Below are 12516 nucleotides of genomic sequence, written 5' to 3'. Positions count from 1 at the left end.
TTTAATAAGTTTTGCTATGTTAACGGTCTTGAACCAAGAGAAATGTACCTACAAAAAAAAGGCTCAGTTCCACTCTAAAACTACACTGCATAAATGGTTTATTTTCTTCATTTGTAAGTCGTTAGTCTAGTTGAGCTAGCACTTGTGGCTGGGATAGGAGTTTGTGTCAGTCTAAGAAATTCCTTGTAAAAACATTTAAACTAGTTCATATATCTGCAGTCCATCTGTGTAGGAGTTGGTAAGGAATTCTATTAATATGTTGTAACAACTGCTTGGTATTAAAAGGCATGATTCTACTTAATTTGTAAGCATTTCACCAGTGAAGTATCTGAAAAATAAATGTCCAGAATTCTTGAAGAAACTATAGGAATAATGGGTAAAACTTTCCAAAGGGAATTCAGTTTCTCAGTACTTTAGGTGCGTATGAAAATTATACCCAACATGATTCGTTTGTGAAAATATTCTTAAAGTATTTATGGTTTAAATAAACTTCTGGAATGATGCTTAATATTTGTCATACATTTAGGCCTAATGCTCAGAACTCAAGTGAACATAAATCAGTGTGTGTATGCAATTACTTAGATTGCATGGAAATGGACACAATGGGCTGCTTGCACTGATAAATACTATAATTGGTGATATGCATCTCAAAGTACTATTTGCACATGCAATTGTCAGTTGTGATACAAATTAGCCACACAGTTGGAAACGTAGGGCTCAAATGTCCCAGTGTTGAAGCACCCTTGACTCCTTGAAACACTAGAATTTAAAAAAGAAAATCATTAAGCTCTCAAGGTATACATTTCTATAACTTGTGTAATATAAATACTGTACAGCAGTTACTGTTTGGTTCTAAAAATATATATAATTATTCTGTGCCACAGTTCCATAGTCAGCAGATATTTTCCTCCTAAAATTAAGGAAGCCACAAGCATTTCCCACAAAATATACAATAGCTGAAATGACAACATACCAGAGAGAAGTAATTGATGTCAGTGACCATATAAAGTTTAAAATATAGAATAATGTGCCCATTATATGTTGAAATGACTAGCATAGTGAATTATGAGCTAGACAGGAACATAATATGCTGCCATCTGAAACACTTTGGTTTGAAGTCAGTCTGGATTTTAAGCTGTTTGCATTCCAGAGGCTTTGATTCCTGAGAAGAGCCACAGAGTATGTGCTGTTCCAGCGTTTGGGAAATTAATATCTGCTCTTCCAGTTTCTCTAGCTTGATGACAGCCTGTTCAGTGGCCACTTACCATGATGGTATAACTTGAGTTTGGCTTGGTATGGATATTCCTAAAATAGAAAGAAGTGGAGGGGAATTCTTAAACAAACAAACAAAACCTACTACTGACCATTTAAAACTGGCCTGGATTATTCTCCCAAAGACGAGCTGTTACATCGTATTGGTTAGACAATGGTCTCTTAGAACAATCTGGAACCCATAATAATCAAGGGGTGTTTTTTCAAAAGCAAATACTTCAGCTATTACATTTTGTGTGTAGTTATGTTGTTATGCCATTCCCTTCTCTTTGCAGAGTAGAGAAGATAACTGAAAACACACCATCTCGAGAAGTGAATAACATTTCAAACCACAGAGTGTTAATTAAACCAGAGGCACAGAATAATCAAAAAAACAAAGAAGTAAGCAAAAATGAAGAGAAGTCGTCTTTGGAAGCTGAAAAATATGGATTTCAGAAAGTTGGACAAGATAAACCCTTAACTAAAATTAATAGTGTAAAGCTAAATTCAGAATACAGAACCTTACCAGTGAGCGCACTTCAGGCTGGAAACTACAGACCAGTTCATTTAAATGGGTCTGAGAATAAAGCTGTCAATATTGTGGCGGAAACTGGAGATGGAGGACAGCACAATACAGTTCACGCACATATGGAGTCTGAACGAGTCATACAGAGAACTAATTCAATGCTTCAGTTGGAGCAGTGGATTAGAATTCAGAGAGGAAAGGGGCAAGATGACGAAACAAGAGGGTAAGCAATTTGATTATTTTTTTTAATTTAGATTTTCTGTCAAAATATCTTGGTCAGATTCTTTTTCAGGGGTGTAATTGACTCAATATTACATTCCCATAAAGTCCAATTTTTGCCTTAAAGAGGTTGTCATGCATTATTGTGCACACTGGTTATCTAGATACACAATCTAAGTAGATAGTAAGAGACTGTCTCAAACAGTCACTTAGCCTCAGTAAAAGTTTTTGTATTTAAATGGGCACTGCCAGCTAGTTTTTAGGCACAAAATTTAGGTTGGGGAAGAATATATGAAACGAGGTAAGATATGTGGGGGGGAGGGGGAGGAGTTTGGGTTTTTTTTTTTAATTTTGTTTTTACAATTGGCGTTGCTGGTGACTTTAACATTCCTTGGTAGTATTGTGTGCTTAAATATCTATTAATGCATAAAAACAAATTGAAAGCATTTGGAAACAATTACATCTTTTTGGGGGGGTGTGGGGGGGGTTCAAATTGAATGAAATTCAAAGAGTAAACAGCCCCCATAAATGATGAAGAGTAAATTAGGAATTAAAACAAAATGTTTGCTAAATTCAATCTTTGACTTCAAGGAATACTTTAAAAAGTGAGACCAGGAAATAAGACAGATGTAAACTCCAAAAATATGCATATTAAACACAAACAAAAATATTGCATATTCCTGTTAAAACTTTGGCATGGGGTTTGTGTGCTTAAGAAGGAAATGTACAGATAAGTAGATTCTTGTATTGTCAATTTAGGTGATTACTGTGAAATGCACGGATTGTTGGAAATGTGATTTGCCTTCTCCTCTGCCCTTCCTTTCCACTCCCCTCTCCCATTGGTGGGGGTTCTGACATCAGAGGGAAATCATCCCTCTTTCTCCCCTGTCTTGTCTCTGTGTTCTTCCCTCAGCTGCCATCATGGTAGGATCAGTTCATTGGTGAGTAGTGGATTTGAACAGAGGTGGTAGGTAATTTATGTGGTTAAACAAGAGGGGAAGCACTGACAAAATGCATACACCATATGAGGAATTAGAATATTGAAAGTAGCATTAAGTATCTGAGTTGCATATTAAAGCTGGTCAAAACCCCCCCTCTAAGTGAACTTAGCCTCTATTACAGTGCAAAGTTTTCCCTAATGAACCATCAATATGCCTCAACTGTGACTGGAGGGAAGTGAGAAGTTAAATCTTGGACTATTACAATGCAAACTTCAGATGTAGTACACCTGGGGGAATTCTGTACTTGTGAGCTGTGCTCTGTGGGGTCCAGTGGCCCCTAGTGGCGGCCAGCAGCTCTGCAGTCCATTTCTGTGGAGGAAAAGGAAATTCTGTGCAAAAAACTAAGTCCTGTGCAAATTCTGCATGCACCGAGGTGCAGAATTCCCCCAGGAGTAATGTAGTTAAGAATTTTCCATTCCAGCACAGAGAGTGGTGATTCTTTAAAACACTTGTTTTTAACCACTCCATGAAGAAAAGTCCCTGTTCGTGAAATTGCCTGAGCACTGTTTTTAAAAAGATTTTATACTATTTTTAAAAAAAAATAACTTAAAAAGAAAAGTATATCCTAAATTTTATCATTTGGAGTTTGTCATGCAAATTCATCTAAATTCATGTTAATTGCTTTCTTTTCTACATATAACTATGCTTATGGCATAGCACCTCCAAAGTCTAACGGTGCATTCCAGTGATTAATCAGAGAACTTTAAAGTACCTCTGTGAATCATTGACAGTATTAAATCTTGCCGTGTTAGCAATTGTTCTGCATGACAGAAGCATAGGGACGTCACTTCCAGGATGTCTAACAGGCAACTACATTGTATGGCACCCTAAACATGAGTTTAGAATATTTATTTCTCAAACTTCTATTAAAATTTTTTGCTTTCAATTAAATTTTTATGGGAATGTCACTGCAGGAGGAATTTGGAGAGTGGGAAATTATGCCCTTCACATTGTAGGGAGTACAGAGTAAGGAGGAGGTAGGTTGACCTGAATAATCTTTGCTGGAATGTTCCTAAGATCTGTTCCTTGCAAAGCTGTGAAAGTTTACCTTGCTCTGACTCAATTGCTATAGCTCTAGAACAGCCCCATCATTAAATATAATTGGTATCTGAAGGTCAGATAGTATTCCTGATATATTTGTGTTGCCAGTTGATCAATTTTAATTTGTACTACATGGAGTGACTATTAAACCTTGACATTTATCATGTTGTGTGTGCTTGGGCAATGAGAACTTAACACAGTTTTGTGATGTAATTAGATTTTTTAAATTAGAATTAAAAAATTGTGTAACTTGCATCCAGACAGTGATAGTTGAATAGATGTTGTTTTTCAATTATGAACAAGGATAAAAGCTTTTGGATTTCTCTTATCATTGCTCCAGTGCAGTTTTATGTTGGCTGTATTCCAAAACACACTGATTCCATTGTGGAAGATGTATAGTGGAAAACATAAACAAAACATTAACTGGCAGAACAGAATCTCCTTGAGCATAGAGATCATTTCTTATTTAAATGTGGATGAAATTGGTAACACAAATAATATACTTAAAAATGAAGCTTGATGTAAAGCTGATCAGCCAAGTGGAATTAAAATTGGGCTTGTGCCCTTCTTTGAATTTTTGGGATACATAAAGGTGGCCTGAAGGTTTTTTTTTGTTGTTGCTGTTTTGAGAAAAGGGTTTATAGTGCTCCTTTTTTACACTAGAAATTCAGGTTTTGTCTAGACTAGAAAATTTCTGATTTGGAGAACTAGTGAAAAGGTGACATCACAAGAGAATGAAAGATGAGCTATTGAGAGGGGAAAGGAAGTTTTAATGTTAAAACTGTTTTGTTTTGTTTTTCAGTAAGGTTGGGTTTTGTTGGTTTTTAATAAGACCTATTTAACTTCCATGACTAACATTTTGGAGAAGGGCAGCCTTTGTTTAAAGACTCAGCATCCTCAACCCTTTTACTGAGGTTCTTTTAAAAAAGCATCCATGAGACCTCCCAGAGTTTTCCAGCTAAAGCAGGGAAGACCAAACTTGATATTACTGTACTAACATTTCTAAGGTTAAAAAAAAAAAGTCTTAAGGCTTTATATATATCAGAGCCAAAGGCACAAGCCCAATTTATTTTAAAAAAACCCAAAAAACAAACCCTTGCAGACTGCCTCTATAAACTGCCTTACAGATAAAATTTAGAATTTCAGGGTTCTGGGGTGTTTGTAACATTTGTTAGTTTTGATAGTAGGTAAAAAGTTGCTTATCATAATAGTAAGCATCTAAAGAATTACTTTTTAGGAATACTTTTAAAGAGTAGGGTGACCAGATGCCCTGATTTTATAGGGACAGTCCTGATTTTTAGGTTTTTTTTTTTTATACAGGCTCCTATTACCTCCCACCCCCTGTCCCGATTTTTTATACTTGCTGTCTGGTCGCCCTATTAAAGAGGAACGGATACTCCACCATTATAGTTCTAAATAGCCCAAAGCACTTCAAGGGCAGAAATAATAGCACAACTATTAAACCCTGAAATTCTGTATTCCCTCCGCCTTCCCTCCCCCTCCCCCCACCGGCTGTCCTTTCTGCATTCATAATACGTTCAAACTAAAATCAGTAGATTGGGAGAGATCAGTAAATTTTCCATAGGACAGTTTGTGCAAGCCAATGGATGTCCCACAAAATAGCTCATGTACACAATTTTTTTTGTAAAAACATAAATTTCTCCAAAGAATATATAATAAAGGCTGTCTAGACATTAAAGAATAAGTTGGAAGGGGTACTGCATCTGATCTTGATTCCCCTCGCTGTTTTTGTTTTTCTCACTTGCTGTGTGAGAGATTTACACAAAGAGGGGACTGTGACTATTCAAGGCAACCAGGAAGATTTTTGAACAGCAAAAGTTTTGTCAAATAATCATCTGAAAACTGAAGTTGTCCAGTCTTCTGTTACATTAACTGTAGGTGTTAAAAGTAACAGTAGTAGGTAAACATTTTCAACAAAATAGTGATTCAGCTAACTGTTCTTACCAGGGCCGGCTCTAGGTTTTTTGCTGCCCCGAGCTCCAAGAGCACAACTGCCCAAGCAAAAAAAAATAAAATAAAAATTATGGCCGGAATGCCGCCCCTGGAATTGTGCCGCCCCAAGAACGTGCTTGATTTGCTGGTGCCTAGAGCCAGTCCTGGTTCTTAGTTGTGAGAAATGTGTGTGCCAAATATCTGCATATTTGTAGTCTTTGTTACAGAGTACACTCTGAGCATATTTCTTAACCAAAAGATTGGTCCCATACATAGTTTTGGATTCCTCTACCCTATATTTTGAAGAGATCACTTAACTCTCCTCCATTTTGCCATTTTCCTCTATACTCTCACATGAGGCAGTCTAAGGAAACCATTAACTGTACTCTTTTGATTGATTGAGGGGCATTTTTAGCCTTGAGCTTGTAAGGTGGTGCTTTTTGTACCTATAGGTCTGAGAGCACTCTGTATGTCACAGGATTGAGCACGTAGAAAGCATATCAGCAAGCTCTCTCCCCATTTAGAGTAAATGAGTTAACTTCCAGACTGGAACAAATCTTAGATCCCAGCAATAATCACATGCAATGGAGACATTCCCAAAGTTTTAAAGAGTTTTTTTATCTTGCAGAAGTTTTTCTATAAATTGAAGATTTTGTGGGTCATTTATAATGCCAGCCATAGAACTGTTACTGTAGCTCAGCAGCTTACATGATGGATTACTTAACTGCACTTGTCTCGCTGCTGCCCATGAGGCATCTTGCTTTGAGTAGAGGTTTTGTGTGTGATTTAGGATTTGGTTAGGTCAGTCTTGCTGGTATTCTCATAACACTGACAGCCCAGCTCTGGGTTTAATCACTGGATTGAAAGCCAGGGCTTCATTTAAGGATTTTTTTTCTAGTGCTAATAATTAGTAAGAAGTGGTGGGTGTTTAAATCTTCTGAAATTCCAGAACTTAAGAACAAATAGTGGGTGTAGACATTTTTAAATTACAATTTTTCATATGTTAAAATACAAAAAAAAAATTTCCCCAAATTAGACTGGGTTTTCAAAGACGTTTAAAGGAGCCAAGTGCCCAACTCCCACTGAATGAGAGTTGAAATTCAATGGGAGATGGAACATCTAGCTCCCTGGGATTCCTTTGGATAATCTTAACTTTTAAAATCCTAAACATTACAAATAGTTAAAAATTAATTTGACAGATCCACTGGAAAGTATAGGTAAGGGGCATTTGGATGTGTTGTATTGAAATACAAAAAAAAAGAAACTTTGAGTGCTTGTTCATGTCCATTGCACGCTAGGTGTGTGCACGCCATGTGCAGAGATGTTTTTCCCTTAGTGGTATCCGTAGGACTTGGCCCTAGCACCCTCTGGAGCCCACACACATGCTCTGGTATGAGGGGTGCTGCCGGCTCTGCACCCTCTTAATTCCTTCTTACCACCTGTGACGGTTACTTGGAACCACCTCCTTGTTCTCTTGGAAGGCTTTCCCAATGGTCTGGACTCTGTAGTCTATTATATATAGTTTTTGCAGTTAATATATTTAGTTATCAATCAGCATTAGTCTATAGAGTGTAAATAGTGGTCCCAGTCATCAAGGGACATCATCCCAGGGACTGGGGAGGCCCCCATCCCCAGGCTTCAAGCCGGGTACCTCCTGCGGCAAGCCCATGCCAGTGAGCAACCCGCATTTGAGCAGTTTTAAGTCCATCAGGGAAGCTCATGTTAGTAAGAAAACTGGCAACTGTGCACGTGGCACGTGCACACCTAGCCTGGAATGGACATGAGCAACAGTTATGAAAGGTTAGTGACTGTTTTTCGTCTTTTTCATAATTACAGCAGTGCAAATGCACATAGTTGGGTGTAAGGAAACAGGATGGTCTTGAGAAGAGACTTGTGTGGAAAAACTAACATTTTTGTATATGATTAATTTACCTATGTACAAAATGGGGTAATACTTCTGGGAGGTTCTGTGGATTGATTCATTGGTATTTGTAAAGCACTTTAAAGCAGTTTCCATCTGTGGTTCTTGCAAAGCATTATACATCATAGTAAATGTTCAAAAATTAATTATTTAGTTTAACTTTTCTATATTGCATGACTGAAAGGTAAATAGTTACTACAAACAAATTTTTTTAATACTTATTTTGTAAGGGGCTAATTATGCTTAGGTCTTAACGCTGTTTTTAATGTGCCCTTTGCCGTAACCCACTAATTTTCAGTTCCAGGACCACGGTTAGTGATTCAAACAGTTAAAAGGCTCTGATAATAAGATGTTTAGTGCCTTTCACCTCTACGCTGTCAGTCTGAATTTAGCCTACTTTACGTGTGACTGGAAGATATCAGTTCATGCCTGTTCCATGTCCTGAGTGAAATGAGTTATGCGTTATTCTCCTTCTCACTAGAAAAGTGTCAACATCCAAAAATCGCCATTACAAATGGCATTAAATCGAAAACATCATGACAGGTCAGACTCCTTGGTCCAAGACTAACTTCTCACTTCACTCCAGTCACAGTTGAGGCGTATTGATGGTTCATTAGGGAAAACATTGCATTGCCCGATCTGTCACTGAAGGACTTCAGTTTTCAGAACTGTTAATCTGGTATCTAATTAAAGAAGAGTTTTTTAAATTCACACACAAATTAAAAAGTAAAAAATAGCATTAAAATTATGTTGTCTTGTAATACAAAGAAATAATTTGCTGTTTGTTCTGATTGGGCTGATTTACGTGAATGGTTTATCTAAGATTGCAGAATATAATTGCATTAGATAATTATTACCATTTTTTCTGCCTTATTCTAGCCATAATAAATAAATGGTTTTGATATCATTTTGCAATTATCCGCTTTTATAGACAGTCAGTTTTTGCCTGTTGATTAATTTGTATTGGAACAAACAATATAAGGCTTAATTTTAAGTTTTAAAAGCTTGAAACTAAACTATTCACCTTGCAGGTTTGAGCTGAAATAAAAACAAAATAAAAGATCATAGGGTTATGTATCCCAAGTATCTGAAACATCTGTTAAAGTTTATAGGAGTTGTAGGTGCACCTCTGAGGAGCTGACCCAGAAATGGGTACTAAGTAAACTGATGTAAAGATTGGATTTGTATGAAATATTGGGTTGAATAATTAATCCAGTCAGTGAAGAGATCCAGTTGCATCATATGTAATATATTCATTTGGCATGCTTGATTTTTCAGTAGCCTTTACTGTTTCCTTCATAAGATGAAGAGCATAGATCTTTTAAAATGTGATGCCTATAGTATCTGAACAGATTATAAAGTATTATATCTAAGAAGCGTGGAAAAGAAATTAGATAACTTTGTATTCCCATTATAGCAGTATCCTTCACTATTAATGGAAAACTCTCTTGTTTCAGCATAATTTCATATCAGACGCTACCAAGAAATATGCCAAGTCACCGACCCCAAGTTGCACCCCGTTACCCAGAAGGCTATAGAACCTTACCAAGGAACAGCAAAACAAGGCCAGAGAGTGTTTGTAGTGTGACACCATCAGTTTATGACAGGACCATAGGACCAACAACAGCTGAAGAAAAACGGAGATCCATGCGGGATGACACAATGTGGCAACTCTATGAATGGCAACAACGTCAATTTTACAATAAGCAAACAACTCTTACTAGACATAGTACTTTAAGTAGTCCAAAAACCATGATCAATATTTCCGATCAGGTGATGCATTCCATTCCCACATCACCTTCCCATGGTTCCATAGCTGGTTACCAAGGATATTCCCCTCAACGGACATACAGATCAGAAGTGTCCTCACCGGTGCAAAGAGCAGATGTAACAATTGACCGCCGACATAGGACGCATCATGCTAAGGTGAAATACTTTCCTTATACATAGTTAATAAGCCAACTTATTTCCAGTTTTCTTCTTTAAATAGAAAGTGTTCTTTTACCTGGAACCAGACTTTCCATGTTACTTTGGAAAGTTCTGCTATTGTGCATCTATCATAATGTAGGCACAGTTACATGCCACTGTTTTTATGAAAAAATAATTGATGTTAAATGTTTGTTTAAAAGAAAAATTACTTTACAAAGTCAGGTGTAGCCTATGTAAGTGATGGGAGAAGTTATTTTCGTTTACAGGATGGAGATGTGTTCTCTTAATGGCACTAAATTTAACATCATATAACATACTCTGCATTGCTGTGAGAGACAGAAAGCAAGTCAATATTCCCATTAGTCTCCAGAGTATCTTAAGGGAGTGCAAACAGGTTTCTGTAGAAAAAGGGCATTTGGAATTTCTGGGATTCTAATCAAGGTTCAATCTGATTTTTGGAAATGATAGTAATCTTTCTCAGCTTTCTCTTCAGAGCACTCACGGTCCTTGCCTGTTTATTTTTCTGACCTTCAGCCACAAGTTAGACTAACTTTCTAGTTACTGTTAATTTATCCAGTGAGATCACTAAGGAATGGCAGAACCACATGTATATGACCTCAGGGACCCTCCGTATGTCTGTTAGCCCTTTCCTGTTCAGGATAGAGGGAATAAGCTAGAATCCTAAAACTAGATCCCCAACATGCCTTGGTAGACTCACTAAATTATGCTATGCACATTGTTACTGCAGTTGAGAGCTCCTTTTAAAAAAATCATGCTGTTGTAAGTAGGATGTAAAACTAACAATTTTCCTGCCCTACACTATGGTAAAGTGCTCAAGGATTACATTGAAGCTGTTCCTTGAACTCTAACCCAGGATTCTTTATGAAATGTTGCGGTTTGCTGCAATATTGAAGCATGGAAAGGCTTTAAAAAACTTTAAAGATCTTCAAATTGCTTTGTGTGTTTTCCCCTTTGGGATTGAAATACCTCCAACCAACAAAAGAGCAGTTTCTTTCTGTTTTGAAGTCCATTGCCCATTACTGCTTTAGAAATTTAACTCAACGTTTTATGTAGCCCTGAAAAAGAGCATCATAGTCAAGTGCACACAGGACATATATTTCTTATATAACAGTGTCTAAAATGAGTTTTCAGTTTACATGTATAATACATTTTACTAGTATTATATATTCAGTTCTTTTTAGCCAAGTTAATCTAGAAAGTGCCATTCATTGTCATCTACTGATTTTAAGTTTTCAGGTTATTTATTTTGTACTTTTTAACATTAAGCTAAGTTTATTCATAAAACCTTTAACACATTGCTAATTCCTTTTTAAAAAATGTACCAGTTAGGGGACTGAATGGTTTAGGATTGATAGTGCTGAAATACTATATTGAATCCATGTCAGCCCCATAGAGATCAAAAGCTATTTGAACAAAAACCTTGAAATATTTCATGATGTAGATCAAATAATTCAGTGATCTGTCTAGTTCTCAACAAAAAGTGTTTGTTTAAAAAATACCACAATGCTTGGTCCCAGCTTATTCTTGCTGGAAGTCTAAGTGGAAGGGCCATGAACTGAAAGAGCCATGAAGGCTGAAGTACCTTCTCAACTTTAGAAGCGATCCTTCCAGGGCATGGATTCAGGCACGCCAGAGGATTTGAGTTGCTTTTGAATATATTTTGTAGACCAACAGAGGACTTCATTATCTAATGCTGTCATTCTGGGTATGTCTTTACTGCAATTAGACACCTGCGGCTGGCGGGGCTGTTTCATTGCAGCGTAGGATTCTGGGCTCGGGCCGAAGCCCAGGCTCTAAGATCCTGTGAGATGTAGGAGTGTCTTTGAGCTTGGGCTGCAGCCTGAGCCCAAATGTCTACACTGAAGTGAAAAAGCCCCACAACCCGAGCCCTGCAAGCCCAAATCAGTTGGAACAGGCCAGCCATGGGTTTTTATTTGCGGTGTAGACATACCCTCTGGCACGTTTCATAAGAATGAAATTGACTTGAAAAATTATATTAAATTCCTATGTAACCCTCAATACAAAAGACTTCGGCAGACAACCATGGATTATAATATGCAGTCTTGTTTTTCCATAGCATGTCTTTATGCCTGACAGAAGGTCGATGCCAGCAGGTCTGACTTTACAGCCTGTTACTCCCCAGAGCCTCCAAGGCAAAACGGTGAGTGGCACTTTTATTTAGTACATCATTTTTTATTTAAGAACAATCCATAAAATAAAATATGCGACACTGCAACATTTCTGTTTGTAGAGCTTGTATTAAATGCAGTCTTCAATTACCAAAGATTTCCAAACCAAGTTGATTCTGTTTGATAACATTGAGGATTTGCAAGAACAGGAGTTTTAGTTAAAATTTTCTGCCAACAAATATGATTAGCTTTCTGGAAAGAACTTTCATTTACACATTGAGTATCTTATTTTGGAAACATCTAGGACAGTGTCAAGTTTTCTATTTTAGGATTTTTCCAACATGCATTTGACAAAGAAGTTGCCTCTTCTGAATTTTTAAGAATGGTACAGTATATATGTGTTCAGTAAAATAATGTGCTCTTATTCGCCTGTATAGAGCATTTGTCTTTGTAATAGAATTAAGACTTCTCTTTCATTAGATATTTTCCATTAATGGTGATGGGTCAGTGTAGTATTGTCAACTC

At 37.0% G+C, this 12516-nt stretch overlaps 1 protein-coding gene across 20 annotated transcripts in view; it reads left to right on the top strand.

Annotated features, from left to right (window-relative positions):
* Positions 1 to 12516, top strand: part of PLEKHA5 (pleckstrin homology domain containing A5) — a 257099-nt gene that overhangs the window by 177334 nt on the left and 67249 nt on the right. For all 20 annotated transcript variants that reach the window (XR_012636164.1, XM_074938104.1, XM_074938194.1 and 17 more), the window contains 3 exons: positions 1548 to 2000; positions 9370 to 9838; positions 11940 to 12023. Coding sequence is in view for 19 of the 20 variants with exons in the window: in XM_074938104.1 (XP_074794205.1) it covers positions 1548 to 2000; positions 9370 to 9838; positions 11940 to 12023 (1006 nt within the window). In the remaining variant the exon portion in view is untranslated. The remainder of the gene's footprint in view (positions 1 to 1547; positions 2001 to 9369; positions 9839 to 11939; positions 12024 to 12516) is intronic.

This window comes from Natator depressus, chromosome 1, assembly GCF_965152275.1.
Source record: "Natator depressus isolate rNatDep1 chromosome 1, rNatDep2.hap1, whole genome shotgun sequence".
Lineage (NCBI taxonomy): Eukaryota > Metazoa > Chordata > Testudines > Cheloniidae > Natator > Natator depressus.
The sequence above is the reverse complement of the archived record's forward strand: the minus strand, read 5'-3'. Positions and strand labels throughout refer to the sequence as shown.